At 34.7% G+C, this 20,541-nt stretch overlaps 3 protein-coding genes across 5 annotated transcripts; 2 read left to right on the forward strand and 1 right to left on the reverse strand.

The window, feature by feature from the left end:
• Nucleotides 1-459: 459 nt before the first annotated feature.
• On the forward strand, nucleotides 460-9,637 carry LOC124187721. Of its 2 annotated transcripts, XM_046579784.1 has the most exons (13): nucleotides 460-652; nucleotides 739-857; nucleotides 1,297-1,458; nucleotides 1,631-1,828; nucleotides 2,257-2,376; nucleotides 4,045-4,156; nucleotides 4,276-4,399; nucleotides 4,477-4,612; nucleotides 4,815-4,871; nucleotides 5,968-6,093; nucleotides 6,233-6,486; nucleotides 6,629-6,816; nucleotides 6,894-9,637. In XM_046579784.1, exons 2-13 carry the CDS (start codon nucleotides 839-841, stop codon nucleotides 7,192-7,194), a joined length of 1,797 nt encoding a protein of 598 aa, XP_046435740.1. In that variant the 5' UTR covers nucleotides 460-652; nucleotides 739-838; the 3' UTR covers nucleotides 7,195-9,637. The 2 variants fall into 2 exon arrangements, with proteins under 2 accessions (XP_046435740.1, XP_046435741.1); XM_046579785.1 differs by lacking the exon at nucleotides 4,815-4,871 and having other exon boundaries at nucleotides 462-652.
• Nucleotides 9,638-10,307: 670 nt separating this feature from the next.
• Nucleotides 10,308-13,698, forward strand: LOC124187722 (T-complex protein 1 subunit alpha). Its single transcript, XM_046579786.1, has 10 exons — nucleotides 10,308-10,499; nucleotides 10,636-10,721; nucleotides 10,807-10,935; nucleotides 11,017-11,114; nucleotides 11,207-11,317; nucleotides 11,581-11,986; nucleotides 12,108-12,310; nucleotides 12,709-12,901; nucleotides 12,992-13,155; nucleotides 13,249-13,698. Exons 1-10 carry the CDS (start codon nucleotides 10,427-10,429, stop codon nucleotides 13,457-13,459), a joined length of 1,674 nt encoding a protein of 557 aa, XP_046435742.1. The 5' UTR covers nucleotides 10,308-10,426; the 3' UTR covers nucleotides 13,460-13,698.
• A 174-nt stretch (nucleotides 13,699-13,872) lies between these two features.
• On the reverse strand, nucleotides 13,873-20,516 carry LOC124187717 (double-strand-break repair protein rad21 homolog). 2 transcript variants are annotated; one of them, XM_046579780.1, is made up of 12 exons: nucleotides 20,372-20,516; nucleotides 19,775-19,944; nucleotides 19,392-19,621; nucleotides 18,999-19,182; nucleotides 18,682-18,841; nucleotides 18,153-18,575; nucleotides 17,676-17,896; nucleotides 17,220-17,405; nucleotides 16,749-17,141; nucleotides 16,440-16,574; nucleotides 16,158-16,313; nucleotides 13,873-15,723 (listed from the first exon to the last, which is right to left on the reverse strand). In XM_046579780.1, the coding sequence occupies exons 2-12, from the start codon at nucleotides 19,916-19,918 to the stop codon at nucleotides 15,598-15,600; spliced, it is 2,358 nt and encodes a 785-aa protein (XP_046435736.1). In that variant the 5' UTR covers nucleotides 19,919-19,944; nucleotides 20,372-20,516; the 3' UTR covers nucleotides 13,873-15,597. The 2 variants fall into 2 exon arrangements, with proteins under 2 accessions (XP_046435736.1, XP_046435735.1); XM_046579779.1 differs by having other exon boundaries at nucleotides 20,051-20,516.
• Nucleotides 20,517-20,541: the final 25 nt, after the last annotated feature.

Here is a 20,541-nt window from a genome sequence, read left to right on the forward strand (position 1 = left end):
ACAGTCCTAGAAAACTAAAATACACTGCTTATGTCGTTATTAAAATAAATATTAATCTGACGCCAAACCACCATCAGTGATACGTTGACTAAGGATATATTATCGAACCACATCATACAGTCTGTCCGTTGTGTCAATCAGTCAATTATACGATCGGAGTATTTTCCATCGTACATTACTGCTATTTGTTAAAAACTTGCCCCAGGGTGTAATCATGCATAAATTGAATGACGGAACGAACAAGCCTTATAGAATCACTACAGAATGCAACACTGTGCTGACATCATACTGATTATGAGACACGCATGTGTCACCGCTAAACGTCATGGTCACGTCCTGGCACCTCTAAAGTCACATCTGACGTCTCTCGTTCAGTCAGTTAACCTTTACATTACACTTGAAAGAACACCTTATCTCATTCAACCTCTGATACATAGGTATATTATTAATTTATTGCGATAAGCCGTGTACATACATATTACATACGTAGCAAAAGATAGCATATGCACGCTAGTGGTGGTTGCACTTGACGGTACAGTCACTGTCAAGTAGTAGTGGTGAGTACATGCATGCATGCATACACGCGCCAAATCTGGATCACGATTCATTGGCTCTGTCAGTGACAGTCAATGCGATCACGTTATTTGGTACAGTAAGTAATACAGTTGAGTGCCGACGTTTGTCGTGTAGTCTACGTTGTGTTTCTACGGCTCTAAAATACGATAATTCTAATTTCAGATTGTTCTTCCCAACAGAACAGTGCGGTAATTTATTTTTGAGCTATCAATTCGCGCTACTAACCAAAATTCAAAGTGCATAATCCCTCGCAAAAATTAATATGGAGGATAACAAGACTGGTGAGTGTCACTTCTACGAGTAACTACACAAAAAATTACGCTTTCTCTCGTTCCAACCATCCGAAACTAGTTCAAATCAATCTTGAATTAACGGAGTTCGTAATTTTGCAAGATCAGCAACGTTCAGGATTGTTAACAATATTCTCTACGGTGTAATCATTTGCATGCTTCCCTGTCTCAAAACATAATTTGACAATAAAATTTTTTGTATAAAAATTTTCCTCAGTCATCAACTAGCATAATTGATCAGGTTAATTCAGGTAAATCACCACTTAATATTTTCTATCGTCATTCTTTATTTCTTAATGAATTTTCTGAATCTCTACTTTTAAATTTTATTCATCTTGTTTTACCTCTAAGAATTTTCCCTCTAATTTTGCATTTATGAACATTGTAAACAACTACCATCATCATCTTGATGAAACACATCTTTTGACAGAACACATTGTAATGACACCCAAGTGCAAAACTGCCAATTCTACAACGTTAATAATCGAACGCCAGGCGATCGATCCACCTCAAATTAATGAAAATGAAAGCAAAGTTCACATTGCTGGCGGAGATCACAAAGGAATCGTCATTAACAAACAAGCTAGTGTTGGTACGATTATTATGTTCTTTTACTGTATAAGAAGAGTCTTATTCTAATCTTAAGCATGTCAAATAATGAAAGATGTAATTTACTAGCAGCTAACTTAAAAGTGGCTGGTAAAACTAGAAATCCTAAATTAAACGTAAATCAATACGTAGTTTGAATGGCACATCATTTTCAGTATCAAATGGAGCATCCGAACCTGCTCAATTATGTCTGGAATTCAGGGTGTTTCTTGTGAGTGCACAAACAGGAAAACACACACAAGAATCAAGGACTTTGCAATTTTGGTTCGCAGAATCGCTTTCCAGCATGGACCAGCCGAGCATTGCTCAGGAATTTTTCCGTGAATTGGTCAGCCCACAAGAGTTTCCCAGAGGTATATTTCAGACTTTAGATTTACAGTGACGCAGTAAAATCATGCAATTGTATTGGCAATGCATATATTATACGTTTAAAAAATGCCTTGCCAAGTTATATTCGAGATTTCAACAAAAAGTTTGGCGACCTTGTATAACCGTATGAGGTATTTACAATTCTTCTCTGAGATTTAAACCTTGTATTCGTGGAATGATTGATTTATTGATGTCGCAAGCTTAAAATAGCTAGCTGATGCTACATCTTTGAGTGGCAGAAAAGAGGTTCTGGAAATTTTCCCCACTAATGAGTAGCGGAATGAGAATCTTTGTTACATCTCAATCTTCCTAGATAATTGAATTTAAATCCTGAATGTACTTACTTAATTATGGTGCCAACAACAAAAAGACCATATGTGAAGGAAACATGACACACAATTTCGTTTTTCAGATTATGTGGGTTTTATAAAGAAAATAATGAAATTAATGCAACACAAGTACACTACGATCAAGAAGCTCGAGATTGAACTAAAGCAATTACAGGAGCCAGTTGAGCTTCCGGCTAGACCATGTGAGTACATCTGTTTTTATTCATTTTGTTTCATAGTATTAATGAATTTGAGATATCTACACAGAGGTCGTCAATTCTTCAATTAAGTTCAAAGAAAATTCAGTTGGTATAGCGGATTATATTAATTGTCTAATTTTTCTTATCGTTACAACTGGTGATATCATGGCAACGCTTTATAATATTCATTGTTATTCACAGCTCAACTTGGCCATTTACTATTGACACTTCCTTGGTCTCAGAAAAATGTTCAGCGACCAGGTTCGATTAGATAGAATTGATAGGCTTTCGTTTATTGTGTTCTGTAATCACTGTTTTTTTTTTGCGATCACAAGCTGACTATTTCAATGCAGATTTACTACATAGAGGTAATCCTCATCTGCAGCTTCACGTAACACAGCAAACTTTATTGGTCAATAAATGAGCAACTAGTTTCCATGGTAAATTTAAAAAAGGTTTGAAAATTCTGCAGACATGCATTGTGATTCTCTAACATCATTTCAGTATTCACATATTTTTATCGTTCATCCCTCATGCAATGCTAATTGTAATCATTCATAGTACATTTTTTTTTTTTTCATTATTCATTTTTTCAATTGACCAGTAAATGTAGTGACCACGCAATTGTTGCAATCTGACTTTATTGAACGTTGATGCTGGTAATCATAACATTATTGATTTAACAAGTATTTTCTTTGTGGTTTACATAACATTATTTTATTCGATAATCAATAACTTAGATATAAATGGTTAACATGCACAGTGTTTCTTAGACAAGACTCACAGTATGTACTTATCTCGTTGAGCATTTATTATTTCGTCAAAATTTTGATATAACAAAATATCAATAAAGCAGTTACAACAATTTTCTACTTTTTTTTTTTTAATGCAATATATGGCAATTTCTCACTCATTACCATGAAAGTACCAAGATAATCTGGCAAATAGCAGTTTATAAACTAAATCTTCGTCACATTTTCATGAGTTTATAATATAAATTTTTAAAAACGTACTCTATGAAAGTGAATTTCAATATGCTTCTATATTTTACATGAACCGGAATCCATTATATTAATATTCTTTTAATGCACTCAACTTGTACCAATTTAATATTTATATGAAAAATAGCCGATGATTATTTTAGTTTCGTTTAGAAATTCTGACGAATTACTGAAAATGTAGCAGCATTTGCGCAGCACATGACATGCAATTTTCAAGAAACTGGTACACCAAACAGATATAGAATTCTGAGAATAGAGTATCAGCTGTTTCCTGTTACCATTAGTTAAAGAACACAGTTTAACGTTTACACTGAATTAGAATTGTTATGGTCATTTGTATTAATAGAAAAGATGCCTATAATATAAAAAATATAATGAACATTTAAACAGTCATTGGTTGTAAACATGCTATCTCAAGCTATCAAAGATTCGATGGCGGAGATCAATAGCAATAGTTGAATTGATTGAAGGAAAGAAATCCATTTGTAGGGCTTATAAACAACTTTCTATGACTAATTGGTCTAGATGCATCAGTACACAGTAAGAAGATTGTCAGTGATTGTAATGCCTGATAATATTAATTGGCTAAATTTTTGTGATCAACATTATTATGTATTGAATAACATGATTCTGAACGATTGGCTAATATGATCATTAATTTTTTTTATAGCATCGGCAGATGACACGGCTATCGGACAACACGTTGAGCTGACCTTGTTCAAAATGCTTGAACTGATTGAGTCCGCATATCCGAATCCAGTTACCATAGTAGATATGGCTCAGTAAGTCCGTCTCTACTCTTTAAATTTACAATACTTTCAATTGCTCTAGATTTATGCAGATCTTAATACATTCAATGCATACGCGATCATTACTTATCGTTCAAAAATAAAACGCATAGGGAATATGGCTGGGAAAAATCTGCAGTTGAAGCTATATTGAAAGAACTACAAGCAAAGGGTCTTGTTAAAGCAATGGAGCATGGAGCATTTACCCGAATTGTACATCAAGACACTCAAATCCAGGTAAAACTGTGGAAATTGAAAAGTATGTGGTAAAATAATTATTATATCATTGTTTAACATGCATTCAATATTTTCAGGTCGTTAAGCAAATGCCCACAATGGTTAGCTCTAAACAGCCAACAATAGCTATTATTACTGCTCAGTACTGCGAGAAACTGGCTGTTGATTCAATGATTGAAAATAAGGAAACTTACGTTCGCTACACAACCGTCGGTAAGTCTTTATGATTCGGATTTTGAATCGTACAGTTGTTACACATGCCGTATTTTGTAATATAGTTGTATTGCGAAAGAAGAATTAGAGGGTCGAGTTACGTTTGAATGTTGATAAATATTGTTGTAAACATTTTCTGTCCGAACAAGATCAGTCCGTTTAATTTTTGCGTTACACTTTACGAATTTGCATGATACTTTAGGTACAGCAAGCTCTCCAGATGGTACTGATGGAGTACGAAGAGTCACGTGTCGGTTTGGTAACGTAGTTTGTAATATAATTGAATTAACGCTACGTAGAATGAATTCATAGCTTGCGAACCGCTTGTGTCCACAAAACATCGACGTTGGTGCCACGTTTGTTCGTGTTGAGCTAAACGTTTTGGGAGTAATCATGTGTATTGTCCATAATATTGATATTTTACTTCAACCCAAAAGAAAATTTCGACCACCTTTCAGAAATGTGGTAATGAACTGATTGGAAACCAAAAATTCACCTCAGCTCTTCGTCTACTGTAAACTTAATCACTCATCAATCTAAAACAAGAATATTGAGCAATTTTTTCCACTCTTGATTATTTGTAAACTGTTTCTGACGTGCGTATCCGTTTATAAATAACTTCACTAAAACTAAATGTGTGTTATTCGAAATAATTTATATTGATGTTTGCTTTCGTTCGTTGTCTGTATTTTTTAAGTTATTAGTTATTATATACTATCTATTTTCCATAACTGAGACGGTAAATTCGCATTCTAAGTAGCAATTCTAGATTTTTCGATTCTTACGTATTTTCTCATCATTTGTTAATTAGACCAAGAAAAAGTTATGGTACAGAAATCAAAATTTTTTTCTTGTATTCTACAGGTTGTTATTGTAGATTCCCTGTGGCGTCATTAAATTTCGTACAAGTGTCTGCAAACATAAGTAATGCAGGGGTGATGGGTTCATGTTTATGTTTGAAATTTGTGTTAAGAACTATGACTCAGACATTTGTTGACTGAAATTCTCAAAATATGAAAAGGACTGTTTCACAGTCAGCAAAAAAAAAAAGACAATGCGAAAAGCTATTTATACAAGAAAGTTTTTCACAGGATAGTTTCTATACATCTTGATTGCCAGTTTTTGATTTCATCAGTAGGTGATAGCAAATAGACCTAAAATAAAATAAAAATATTCTCAACTTTGTCATGTATTTTTATACTATTCTACACCGATTCATCACTGGTAATATTGTTTTTATGTAAGTTCACAATAGCAGCACTCAGCACCATTGTATATATTTCTAAATACACTGGGTAAATTCGGATGAAAATCCATCTGTATACATGATAGAACTAATTGTTCATTCATTACAGGAGAATCTAACGTTTACACACTGGGTAATATTGGTGCTCACAGAATTGTATGCACAAAGTTGCCTACTGTTGGCCATACCAGGGAAGCAATGACTGCAGCTGGAAATACAACTACTAGATTACTTGGTAGGTGTTTTCTATTTCTGCCTTCTGGTTGTACTTACTATATTAACTTTCTATACTGATTAATAATTGTTGTTATTGTCGTATAATACAATAGTTTTGACACGACTGTTCATGAAATTTTGTCAACTCATCTTTTCAGGAACATTCCAAAAAGTGGACTTTGTATTTCTCGTTGGGGTTGGTGGAGGTGTTCCTCATTATACCGATTACAACAAACATGTTAGATTGGGTGACGTGGTTGTCTCAGATTTAACTCCGTTCAACAAAAAATACGTTTACGTTTATTGCGAAAGTGCCAAGATGCATGAAAACGGAAGTTATTTGTTTGAAACCAAAGAATATTGCCCGCAAAATTTAGGACTACAGGAAATCGCCGCGAACCTGAAATCACAGGTGAGTTTAATCTGCTAGTCAAGATTTATTCAACCCGCATAGAAAACATTCAATCCTGAATTATTTCTGCTGTCGAAAAGTTTATATTGCAATTGTGGAATTAAATAGTTGGATACAAATTGTTATTTCACACCGCACACAGGCAGACAATGGGACAATACCACCTTGGCAAACTTATTTAAAAGAAGGTATAGATGCATTGAGCACACAGTCTGAACATGCCTTTCAACCACCCGCACCGGAATCAGATAAACTGTACATGGCTATTGGTGAAAGGGATGTTATTGAAGTAGCTCACCCTGTTGCTCCGCAGGGAGTAAAAAATAAAAGGTAATCCTGTAATAATGAATAATAAAACCATTTTAGTTCATACAGTTTAACATATTATAACCGTAATAATTATACAGACTGGATGGCTGCCCGCGAATACATCTTGCTCCAGTAGCCTCTGGACGTCAAATTGCCCGAGACGATCAACTCAGACAAAAGTTTGCTACCAAGTTTGGAGTGCTCGCATTTGATGCAGAAATGGATGCGGTGGTAGAGAGTGTTTTGGGTAACTGTCGCGAAAGCTTTGCGGTTGTAAGAGGTATTTCAGATTACAAAGATGGTTCTAGAGCCAAGGAATGGCAGCCATATGCATCACTGGCAGCAGCCAGCGTAGTTAAAGCTGTAATATGTGCAATGGATCCACCAACCAATGTTTAAAATGCTAAAAATAGTCGAAGTATCAGTACTTCGATATATGCTGAACTCAAGCTTACGATTTTAAAGCTCTAAAATTTTTTCCATTTGATAGCGTTTATTTTGTAGCAAGACTTTATAATTTGCTAACAATGCATAATACAAAAGTGAGAATAGTATTACAAAATATTACATGGATAAATGTTTGATTAACATTTTATAATATCTACATATTTTTGTATTATTTACGATTTGACGTTATAACAGAAAAATTATTGCGTAATAAGCTATCGATTCAAACGCACAAACCAATGTGCCACTTTTAAATATAGTATAAGTAAATTTAAATGCATTTAATAACTTCTAGTAATTCTTAGTCAGTATTGTGTAAAACACGATATTGTTATATCTGTTCAAATGTATGTCATTTCATTATTAGACATGAATAGTCTAAATAACTTTTTCCCAATTTAGAGTTGGTTTCAACAGTCTTCTAGTACCGTAGTCAACGATATTGATCTGTCCGAGCTATTTCAGTTATAAATGCAGTGAAATCAGTAATCAAGTTGCTTCAATTTAAAGCTGACGAAAATTTTATTTCCCTGGCCCATTTGGTTTTTCTACTTAGGGTGCATAGAGGTTTCCTTCGCATAAACTTTTACATAAGGATTTCACTATATGACCTTTAAATTCATAGTAGAGTATATATCTATATTGAAGGTTGAGGAATAGCAGAAAATACTTCATATTCATCAGCCTAGAGTCAAGTCGTTATTAAAGTAGTTATTACATAAATGTTTATTAGAATGTTTCAACTTATTGTATATTAAATTAACGGCACACCTCGCGTTCCAGTTGTCTCTCAATTATTGAGCACATAAGTGAATACTATAACACTAATATAGCGTTTAATGAAAGTTTAACCTTGAATGGTAGGCGTCAATGTGTTCATAATAAGTACATATACACGTACACTGACATATTCAATCAATATTTATATTGAAAAAATTTATCTAATTCCTAATTCAGGGGGTATTTCACTTAACAAAAATTCGTTTTTTGTCATAGTTCGTGTTTTTCATCCTTCGCAAGCCAATACGACATACCCCCTTGATTTCATTCCTAACAACCCAGAACCAATATGAATAAAGTTATAATTGTTGTAAATTAATATATAGTTAGATGAAAATCTCTATTGATGGGCATATATATAGAAAAAGTTTAATAGATACAAAGAATTTTATATATCGAAGTACTAACAGTGTAAACTTTTTGTTCAGATAAGTACTTCTTACACTGATTATAAGACCGAATGGCATCCTTTGCGTAAATATTTTTTAATCATGATACAAAGAGGAAATATTTGTAACAACTTCTTAATTATGGTATAGATTGGTGGATAGATACTTCTATTTATTTTTATATTTATTATGTCTGAAAGTTTTTATTGTTGTGTTATTATTTTATTTATAACTACCTACTTACCGTCTAAATTGTGACTAATATTGATAATATCTAATTATAAACTAAGATTTATGCAGATGAGCTTGTTGATCACTTGTTGACCTGGTGCACTGCTTTAAAATGATAGAAAATGGCATGGTAAATACGATTGGAATTACTCAATGAGATAAACAGAAAACTTGAATCTTGCGTTTCATTATGAAGTAATCAAACATCAGGTTCTTATTAAAGGTCTGATACCAATATCATCGAATTACCTAAATTTCATTTTTAAAAAAGTGAAAAAAAAAGCGGTTTGAGTGTAAATTCTATAAGTCGTGCTTATAACTGTGTTATTTTAAGCCAAATATTTTTTGTCATCAATGCTAGTCTTTTCTTCTACTATTGTCACATGGTCAATTAGTTTTTATAACACTAAGTATTATTCCTAGATTGGTATACAAAAAGGTTTCTGAAAACTAGTTTGTAGCCATGTAAGCAACACGTTAGGCACTAGCAAAGTCCTTTATTCATATACATTGCGCGGAACTGGTTCTACCACGATTAATCATTTTAATTGCTTCAAGATTAGCTATAATTAGTTATAGTTTCAGTCTATCTTGTAAGTATTGCTCGAGACAAAATTTGTTCCAAATTCAATAAAATTACTACAATTATAACGAAAAGTTGAACCGTGTGTGTTTTAGGAAGTGATGCTGCTCTCATTATTCTATTACTGGTTGTATTCGTATTCTTAGTATGACTATATGCAGGCATATGAATCATTGAGTCTGATTTATCGAAAAAACGACTTCTAAATAAAAATGTATGTATTTCTAGCATATACTTTAGTTTACTGATATCTATTGTACAACGATAAATTATTCTATATTAATTCTGATTCATTTACGTATCTGAATTTTATTTTATTATTCAGCGACCATCCATAATGTACGTTAATCCGTAATGTTAATTATGAGACATTGACGAATTTTGTTGAAATATATCTTATGGGTCATTTAAATACTATGCGTTCTTTAATTCTTAATGCTTGAAAAATAATAAAATTTGTAATCGTCATGTCGGATCACGCGTTCGAACAGAGCTTTTTCATTAAAATTTTGGTGTAGTCTAAGTACAAATTTGATGTTACATTAAAAGTAGTTAATATTGCAATGGAAAATAAGATTGTAAAAAACTTGACTAATACATACAAAAATTTCGGGACATCATTTTAGCTCTTTTATAGTTTTATTTTTTATATTTCTAAATTGGAAAAAGTTCTATACATGAGCAGTGCCGCGGATAGCATATATTGCGAATCATCGAATCATGACAACGAAGCCAAGAGAATTCCGTGACCAAATATGGACATCCAAAACCTGAGAACTCGTTCAATTAACGCAAAAAGAGAAAAAATACTGCTGATAGTGTTGTATTATTAAAACCTCCTAAGACAGCTGAAATGATGTACTTCAGTTATTTTTCGAAGTTATTAAGCTGAAAAATGTGCGTTTCCAATTTTATTCTAGAAAGTACGAAAGAACCTCAGTACCCACGCGGTTGAGGACCGCCATCAGAGATCGGGCGTCTTTAAAATCTCTGGACCAATGAGAAACTGGATTTTAATACCATCGACCAATCAAAAATAACGATGCGTTTGTCCACCAGCCAAGACAGACGAACGGCATGATTATTATCATTATTCCATGGAGTCACACACGCGATTTTGACCGACCTCACCCACGTTCGGCAGCTCTTTTTCTATCGAAGTAAAGCAACAACTCATTAGTCCGTGTGTTAAACCGTGAAAATGTCTACGTTAGCAAGTCCTCTTTCCGTTGGCGGCACAAGACAATCTGGTGCTCCAGTTCGCACGCAAAATGGTAATACGCTAACCTATTCTAAATCATTTACTAAAATTATTTTGTCACCATTTTAGCTTGTCTTTTTCCACTAATAATGATTAAAACTATTCTACGCGTATTCCGCACATCCTTAAATGCAGTTCAATTTTCACAGTTATGGCAGCATGTGCCATCGCTAACATCGTAAAGAGTTCCTTGGGACCTGTTGGCTTAGACAAAATGCTCGTCGATGATATCGGTGTAAGTTTTTCTTCACATACCTTCATCAATTTTCGACAATCTGATACTACTGAAATACCTCCAAAAATCCATCCTCATTTCACAGGATGTAACTGTTACCAACGATGGAGCTACTATATTGCGTCTCCTTGAAGTCGAACATCCAGCCGCTCGCGTATTGGTGGAACTGGCACAACTTCAAGATGACGAAGTTGGTGATGGAACAACATCTGTTGTAAGCATATGTACGGTTGATAGATGATGTAATTGATTCGTCAACAAATCTGTGTTAATTTACTGTACGTACTTTTGTCAGGTAATTATTGCTGCAGAACTATTGAAGAATGCCGATGAACTAGTTAAGCAAAAGATTCATCCGACTTCTGTGATTAGCGGATATCGTCTTGCATGCAAGTAAGTAATTTCATATTTTTATTTTGTTTCACTTAGGAACAACTTATAACATTTACTCACCTTCCTGGTGTCTGTCATCTTATTCTTTGCAGAGAAGCGTGTAAGTATATTCAAGAACACTTGACTATCGGAGTTGATGAGCTCGGCAGAGACTGTCTGGTCAATGTAGCCAAGACGTCAATGTCAAGTAAGATTATCGGGGCGTATCCTTTTTCTACCTATCACAAAAAAATGATTAATTTTTTTAATAAATATTACTACTACTGTTTGGTAAACTTTTAGCATGGCACCAGTTATAAATTTGAGTAAATTAGTTTTATATATTAAATGGTAAATCACTATTACTTAAATATATTTGGACATAAAACATCTTCAAATTCAAAGTTGGAGAGTTAAGTCATCTTGAGAAATCGAACAAAGTGAAAAAAAGAAAGAAATCTGGTATGTTTCTTAACAAATTATATAGTGATGCGGACTTTTTTGCTAATATGGTCGTGGATGCAGCGAATGCTGTGAAAATCCATGATAACAGAGGAGTAGCCTTGTATCCAGTGAAAGCTGTTAATGTGTTAAAAGCTCATGGAAAGAGTGCACGCGAGTCTATCCTTGTGCCCGGTTATGCTTTAAATTGTACAGTGGCATCACAAGCGATGCCCAAGAAGATAGTTAATGCAAAAATTGCATGCCTAGACTTTTCGCTTCAGAAAGCCAAAATGAAGTTGGGAGTTGAAGTACTGATCACTGATCCTGAAAAATTGGAGGGCGTTCGTCAACGTGAATCTGATATCACCAAGGAACGTATCCAAAAAATCCTTTCTGTTGGCACTAACGTTGTCCTCGTTAGTGGCGGCATCGACGACCTCTGTCTTAAGGTACTTCCAAATTTTCTATTGAAAGTATAGAATATTATTAATTCTGAAGTTTCATTATAATGGTGTTATTACCGATATTCCTGGCTTTGCTCACATGATTTATTTTTCTTGATTGTTTTAGTATTTTGTCGAAGCTGGTGCATTGGCAGTTCGTAGGTGTAAAAAAGCTGATTTGAAACGAATCGCCAAAGCAACTGGTGCTCACTTCCTTACGTCTTTGACGAATATGGAAGGAGAGGAAAGCTTTGATGCCAACTTCTTAGGCGAGGCTGCAGAAGTTGTTCAAGAAAATGTTTGTGACGATGAGCTGATCCTTATTAAAGGGTATAATATTTTATCCCCACGTACTTTTTCCTTTTTGCTCTGGACAAATCTCCATTTTTTTGTTGAAGCACAATTATATAAAAATATTTAACTTAAGTATCAATTCAAATTTAACATAAAAATTCAGACAACTAAATTATCTATCATAATATCTGAATATAAAATTAACTGTATTGTTCCAAATGTCAGTTACTCCTAAGTGTTAGTGGACATTGGAGTTTGAGACTTCATCACACGGATTACTTTCTAAACATAAAGACAATACATTGAGTATGATTTTTTGTGTCATGTTCAACTTCCAAAATCTCGAATTATATTTAAATCAATACAATTTTAAACAATTTGTTCAATAGCTATAAAGAATCAAGTAATTTACATTTTCTAATTAAATTCAACAGCCCAAAAGCCCGTACAGCAGCTTCCCTGATTTTGCGTGGTCCGAACGACTTCTATTGTGATGAAATGGAACGATCTGTGCATGATGCACTATGTGTCGTGAAGAGAGTACTCGAAAGCAAATCGGTAGTGGCTGGTGGTGGTTGCGTTGAAGCTGCCTTGTCAATCTATCTTGAAAACTTTGCAACATCTTTGGTTGGTCCCTAACATTATATATTACATCTCTATTAAGGCTATAGATAAAGTTGGATTATAAATTAATTAAATAAAACAATTATGTTATAGAGTTCCAGAGAACAGCTGGCCATTGCAGAATTTGCTCGATCTCTCCTGGTTATACCAAAAACATTAGCCGTCAATGCTGCACAAGATGCAACAGACCTTGTTGCTAAATTGAGAGCATATCATAATTCTAGCCAGACCAAGGCTGATAACGCCCATCTTAAATGGTAAGATTCTGTTCAAATTGAATCAATGATAATTCTCATTTCTTAACTTTTAGAGGGAAAATGATTTATAATTGATGAATAATTTTTTTCCAGGGTTGGCCTTGATCTGATTGAAGGTGTTGTCAAGGACAACAAAAAAGCAGGCGTACTGGAGCCAGCAGTATCTAAGATAAAATCTTTGAAGTTTGCGACTGAAGCAGCAATTACTATTCTGCGAATTGACGACATGATCAAATTAGACCCGGAGCGAAGCAATGATAGATCCTACCAGGACGCAATGGCTGCCGGTGATCTAGACGGATAAGAGTGAATGTTATTTAAGCTTTCTTGTTTTCATTTCAACTTCTCATTGAATTATTGAGCAGGACTTCTTAACGTCACATGGACACGCATAATTTAATTAACGTAACTATCACGTAATTAATTAGGGTAACGTTGTACCGGAGACGTACATTGTCACACATTCATTTTTTAAGTTAATAAAAAATAACCGATTTGCTAACAACAACGATAAAGTTGATAAATAAAGCTTTATAAAACAAATTTCAAGGAGTTTTGATATACCTAAAGACATACCTGTGTGATTTGAGTAAACATATTTTATTTAAGAAACTGTGGAAACTGTTGCAATACGGTTTTTTCCCTTAGATTCAACATATACTCTTTAATATAATTAATGATTCATAGAATATGCATGACTGCAGATAATAAACTACAATTTCCAGAATCCCTTTAATCAATACAATTTTTATATAATAATATATTACATTTAATGATCTCATATCTTAAATCTATATTAGATGAGTACATTACATTATTGAATTTAACAAAAATGAATCAAATATAACCAATGTTCACTTCACGAAGATCAAGTTGGGTATGATATAGAATGAGAAATGAAGTTTTACAATAGTGAAGCTTTGATTAAAATGTAAATCACCAAGCACTGAGGTACGGATCTGATCACTTCTATCAATTATGAAATTAAATTAATGACAGATTGTATAGTATATTTCACCATTTGGCTCACCACAGGTAAAGACATTTTTTCGCAAGCATCAGGTACAGGCTGGATTTACGTACCCCAGGTACACTGGAACCATGCTAGCCGCGTTCAAATTCGTTGCAGTGTGCACCCTTTTTGGACCCTTGTAAACTTACCTCTGGATCTGTCTAAATAACAGGGCGAGAGTAAGGATAAGTATACAAGGGTACATACCTTTGACAAATTCGAATTCGGCTAGTGCTTAACACTTAGAGAATATTTTTTAACGCTCGCTAAAAATTAGTCAAAAATGTGGTATAAAATTATGGCGGCAACGTGACAAGCTGATTGATACTGTAATATACTATAAATCGAAGACAGTAGACCCTAGTTCATTAGCTTTGGAAGTCAGTGCTTTCAGCAAAACTGTTTTCGTTAACACTTTTTGTATACCTTTTACATCAGCGCCAGTTTATTATGTACATTGCTTACTGTTATTCTTCGTATCTTCAATCGGATAAGTCAGGTTTATCGAAATTTCCCTACTGCTTGAAAATTAATAAAAATATATGAATTTGAAAATAACTTGATTAAAAAAAAATCAGTTTGTAAATGTGAAATGTTTCGTCATTTTACCAGAAATACCCAACCAGATCCAAAACCATAGACATTTTCCACTTTATAAGTTCATTCGACAAAGGTTGTCGATATGTTCAGGTTTGTGTTTTATGATACGTACAACTAAAACTCATGGTGAACATGAAAAGTACTCACTACATTTTTCATTTCCAGCAATGAAATATCCGCGAATAGCAAAAATTCATTCCTTTCCCAAGGAGTACGATTGCGAGAAAAACTTATGGTATTTACACTGAAGAGACGAACTATTTGATTAGAATTGCTACGTGTATTTAAAATCACCGTTTTTTCTTAGTTTCCGACATGCTGCCCGGTCGGCATAAAAATAAAGTTGAAGACCAATTTTTTTTTTTTGTTTTAAATAGAAATTAAAACTAATGAAGTGATATGCACTCGCAATTTTTATTTGGTTGAAAAAACAGTATTTTTCCAATTAAAAAAAAAAAAAAAAATCTAAATAATAACATGAAAACCGTAAAACATTAATGAAAATTATAATTGTACTACAATTTAAATGACTCAATAGTCATTCGACGTGATTTCAAAAGGAAAATGAAAGCAATGTAGAAACGTTACTTTAGCTAATCCTATCTATTGTCAAAAATAAAAGAATATTGTTAAATAAATATTCCAAGACCGACCATTTATACTGACAAGATTAACAGAAATTATGCGATTTATAAAATATATCTATAGTTTCCATTTTTAACTCGTCGAACTCTGCAAATAACAATTGTAACGTTCGTTACAGTCAAGTTGCGAAAAACAACTCAGGCGATACGTTTTCCTCATTTATGGTTGGATAACAGAAGGTACACTTATAGTGCAGGATTTTCAAATTTGGGCCCTTTGGTTACCAGAATATCAGCATACGATGATTCCTGGTTTAGTTCCAGCACTTGAAATTTTTTTAGAACTAGTAATGTGTAGAATTTCTGAGCAGCCTGTAAAGAAAAACAAAAATTTAAAGAAAGAGACAAATTAGCGACACAATTACAAAATTTGAGTAAAGCAAAGACACTAATGAATTTTTACCGTTTATACATACTATATATATACGTATGTATAAACAGTAAAGATTTATTATTATATATACACATGTATAATATATATATATTACACGACGCGACGAATTTCAAATATATATATATATATATATATATATATATATACACACATATATATTACAGTACTAGATCAGTGATCAATAGTCATAGAATAAGTGGAACCCAAGTTATTTGCAGACAATCAAGTAGTCATCTAAACCCGGTTACAATATTATATTCAAAAACAACGAGGCTTCAATTCCACGTTCTGAAATCATCAACATTGTGTGATGATTTATAAAATAAATAACAATTAATGTCTTAATCCATACCTGTTTACGATTGTTTCTATATGCCATCTCAGAAAGTGTCAGACTGTCTTTGGTCTCTAGTTTGCTCTTAATTACGTGGTACATGTGACCAGCTCTCTTGTTCAATACTCGTTCTTCGAACTGTTCATAAGTCTCATCAACTTGCTGCTCCTCTAGCTGTATTATAACAACAACATCAATTAACAACAAGGCAATCACAAGACAGTCATAAAAAGATGACGTCTTCAGTTGACATAAACTAAGGAATAAGAGAATGTCGAAGAATATGACTATTTCACATACTGGACCAACAGATGGGGGAAATTCATAATCTTCATGATTCCAAGGAGTAGCTGGACCTCTTTCTGATATCGCGCCAGGCGTGTGAGCCAGTGGTTGGTGGTCGTCATACCCCAAAAACGGTACTTGCGTCTGAGCCTGGAGGAAAGAAAACAACATTCGCGGATGACCAGAGAAAGAAAGAATTCATTAATGATGTAAGGAAAAAAAAATAGAAATGGAATTTGTTACACATTTGTAGCTGCCAGTTAACCATAACTTGACAATCTAATAACAATTCGACAATTAATTGTAAAATCAGCCATAACTCACCTGGTCATACCCCATATTCTCCATTTGAGGAAGCTCTGAAGGCTGTAGACTTACATCTTCAGGCTGAACTGGTAGCACTTGTGGTTGCTGCTGCTCATCTGTACCTAATAACGAGCTGACTTCGGCTGGAGGAATCTGAGGCATCTCGACATTATTGAGAGATGGGGTTTCAGGAGGTAGAGACATTGACTCAATAGATTCCACTGATGGAAGGATGGCACTAATGTCAGCAACTGATGTTTCAGGTGGTAAAGATACTTCTGGAGGTATCGGTGACCTTGGAGGAGGGAGAGGAGTCGGTGGTACTATGCTTGGGATTTCCATCATTTCGCTAGCAACAGACGTCTGGGAAACTTCTGACTCTGTTTGTTGCTGAGTGGAAGGCTGTTTGAGCTGTAAAAGCATTATTGTTAATGGCAAATCAAGAAAGTCAAATGCAAGTATCGATCACAATCACTTTTTTATACTGACCTCCTCATCCGATGGTGCCTTTCGCTTTCGACTCATACGTTTACCAAGCATACTCTGTTCGAAGTTTGTTACATCCATGTCTGCAGCATCTCTTACTTGTTCTAACTGCATACCATCTTCATCCACCCCGATTCTAGCAAAATCTTCATGGTCATATGATTTGCTGGTTAAATGCCGTTGGTAATTCTGTAGAATTTAAAATTATATCGCAACTATTATACATATCCAATTTTTCTGAAATAATAGGGTTGGGACTAATTTTTGCGTATCCAAATTTTTTGGAACATGTTACTTTTACCGGATAAAATTTAAACTGCCAAATTACAACAACTAAGAATAGATTTCAACTTATTGGAGAAATTTTCTCAGATAGTAGTAATACAATATTAACACATGGTATTCATGATATTTGCTGATAAATTTTAATGTTAAATGAAGTACCAAAAAAAGTTCTACCTTAAATAAGACACGTGCGGGTATAGGTCTGCCTGGTAGAGCGAATAGTTTTTCAACACCACCAGTTTCTTTCCAATGCATTAAGCGTTTTGTGGGAGGAGCCAAGTCCAAAGTTGTGATAATATCGCTAGTGTCTGATAATTGAGCTTTCATTTCTTCTCCTGAGATGTTTTTCACTTCATCGACAATTAATTTACGCTTACGTTTAGCCTTAGTGAATCCTGAAAGTCGAAAAAGTACCTTTCAACATATTTCGAAATTGGACATAAGGGTAGATTTATTAACCAATAATAGGAAAGCCGTGCCTTCTAATCTTTTAATTCGTAGTCTGTAGCCTTTCTTTTCTGTCTATTGATACTATCAACTCATCTAATATGTCGGCTCATTATATATATTTAGCTAACTTATACCACTCTTCAATTTGGCTGAATATTGTATACCTGGTGATGAATTAAAAAAAAACAAAATCTAATTCACCTTTCAGGGCAGATGCATCGACTGGCGCTAGAGCAAAACTTTCTTCCTCATCATGAAGGAGAGTAGTTTGTTCCTGCTGGGGTTGAGCCTCCTCAATGGCATCTACTGGATGTTCTTCAAGGACAGTTGGAGGTGCTGGAGTGAAGCGACGGCTAGCTACGCTCACTCTCCCGCCTGCATCATCACCAATTGCAACAGGTGTGGCTGGTCTAGAGCCATCTGTGCTGCTCATACCACCACCCATAGGAGATGGAGGCCCACCAAAGTGATCACCCATATCCTCATCCGAGTCCTCGTTAGTCGGTGGAGGTGGACCCACTGCTGCTGCTACATCTTGTTGATCGCCCATCGCACTAACCTCAGGTACTGCAACTTCTCCCATAGGTGCTTCGTCAAAGAGACCTCCTTCGAATAGGCCTCCAGCTATAAATCAGTGTTATTACTATAAACCTTGTAATTGATTGAGAAAAAAGATTGAGCTCTACGGAGACTCTTTTTGTGAAATAAAACTACACAGTAATTAACTTACAAATTATATCTTGACCGAGGTGACCACCAAACCCATCATCTCTAATTGGAGTATCGATATCCATAGCTTGTGCTGCAGCTGAAGTACCAGCGACAGGTTCTTTATCCTTCGGCTCTAGTGCAGTTTCCATCCCTGGTCCATCGCTGAAGAGCATGTGACTCTGAAAATCACATACTTTATTATTATCGGATCACTGACTACATGTTTGGGTAACAAGATAGGATTACAGATAAAGATAAAGACGATGAAGCAAAAAGATTCATCCTGTCTCAAAGTATCCAGTAAACCTTTCGATTAGCAACCTTAGCAACTCATACCTGATCGAGGGAAGGCTCCATTGTAGTAGCATGTCTCAATAACTCAGGTGGTTCTGCATCAAAACTCATATCTCCGAATCCCTGATCGTGTGTGACAAGAGATAAGCTGCCATAGTCTTCTCGCATAGTAATTTCTTCGGCGCGAGATTGGTTCAGACTGAATTGGGCCTCGATATCTACATCTCTAAAATATTGAAAAGTGCATCATTTCAATAAAAATAATATTGTTCTAGAATTTTAGCGATAGATACAGTTATTACATCATAAGTAGTTTAACCCATGTCCCATTTCATATCTTTGCTTAGGAAAATGCATTTTTATTTAGAGACAACATATGTGTGAAAAATTTGATTCAACTGAAAAACATTCTGACGTCAATATCTTAGCACTCACTTCAACTCAGGCATAGCTGTGTCAAAGTCATGAAACACTTCAGGCAGAGTGATTGCGTTGACTGCAGCCTCCCTATGCTCTTCCGGCAGATCAACCATTCCTGGTCGAAACGCCATTTTTATTTTGACGAAAGCCTCATTACAATCTGCCAGAAGATATTTGGCTTTCCTAGAATAAATACGCACCACTCCCAAGAGAAGATGTCCTGATGTTCTTAAGGCCATCTTTACCTATTAAGATACGAATATGAAATTATCAATGTAGTTGCAACCGCAACATGTGTATGATAAAAATGTAAGGAGTAACATGCAACGACACGTGATTATAAGCTACTAATATGGGTCCATAGATACAGATGCTTCGTATCAAAGATTCATTATTACCTTGGGTTGCAGAATGCCGTCTACAGATTTCTCTATATTTGTTTCAAAGACGTGTGCCTTGGTAAGTTTTTTGTCCCAATGAGCAGCCAGCCAGATACGGGCTAGCGGCCCCTTTTTGGCCAACACAAAATGTGCATAAAACATGATTGGCGCTCCTTGCTATGTGTTTCCTACAAAAAGTTTAGGTTAGTTTTTGGAACTTCGTTCAGACTTCTCTCAGTCCAACTTAGCACGCAGAGAGCGAATTCACTTTTTCAACGATGTAATACAACGCACCCAAAACTATCCACCAGGCATTATATTATCTTCATAAGAAGATTGTTTGCCAGCTTGTGTTATTCGTATTGCGGTTAACCCATCATTGGAAAACAAATCACATAATACTTCGGAACGAATGATACGTTTAAAGATAAAATAGTGTATATAGAAAAAAATATTCCGTAAAGTATTTACACAAAACTTTTGAATACAAATATTTCATTCATAGTTTGATAAACTGTCAACAAGAGTGCTCAAGATGGCGTCCCAATTTTGGCGGTCACCGTAAACAGTGTTGAAAGAATGTTTTCATTGCAATTATAAGGCGGTTTATCTTACACTAACGGTTCAGTTTAACCCCAGTGTACTCCCCAATATCATGATTTTCTTAATCCCACTTTTTACTTCGGTTTTGTTGACGCAAACTGTTGACACATGTAAACGTAACCCTCGACCGCGTCTTCACTATCCGGATGTTCTGTAATTCCGCTGCATTACCGGGCGTTCCG

This window comes from Neodiprion fabricii, chromosome 1 (assembly GCF_021155785.1).
Source record: "Neodiprion fabricii isolate iyNeoFabr1 chromosome 1, iyNeoFabr1.1, whole genome shotgun sequence".
Taxonomy (NCBI): domain Eukaryota; kingdom Metazoa; phylum Arthropoda; class Insecta; order Hymenoptera; family Diprionidae; genus Neodiprion; species Neodiprion fabricii.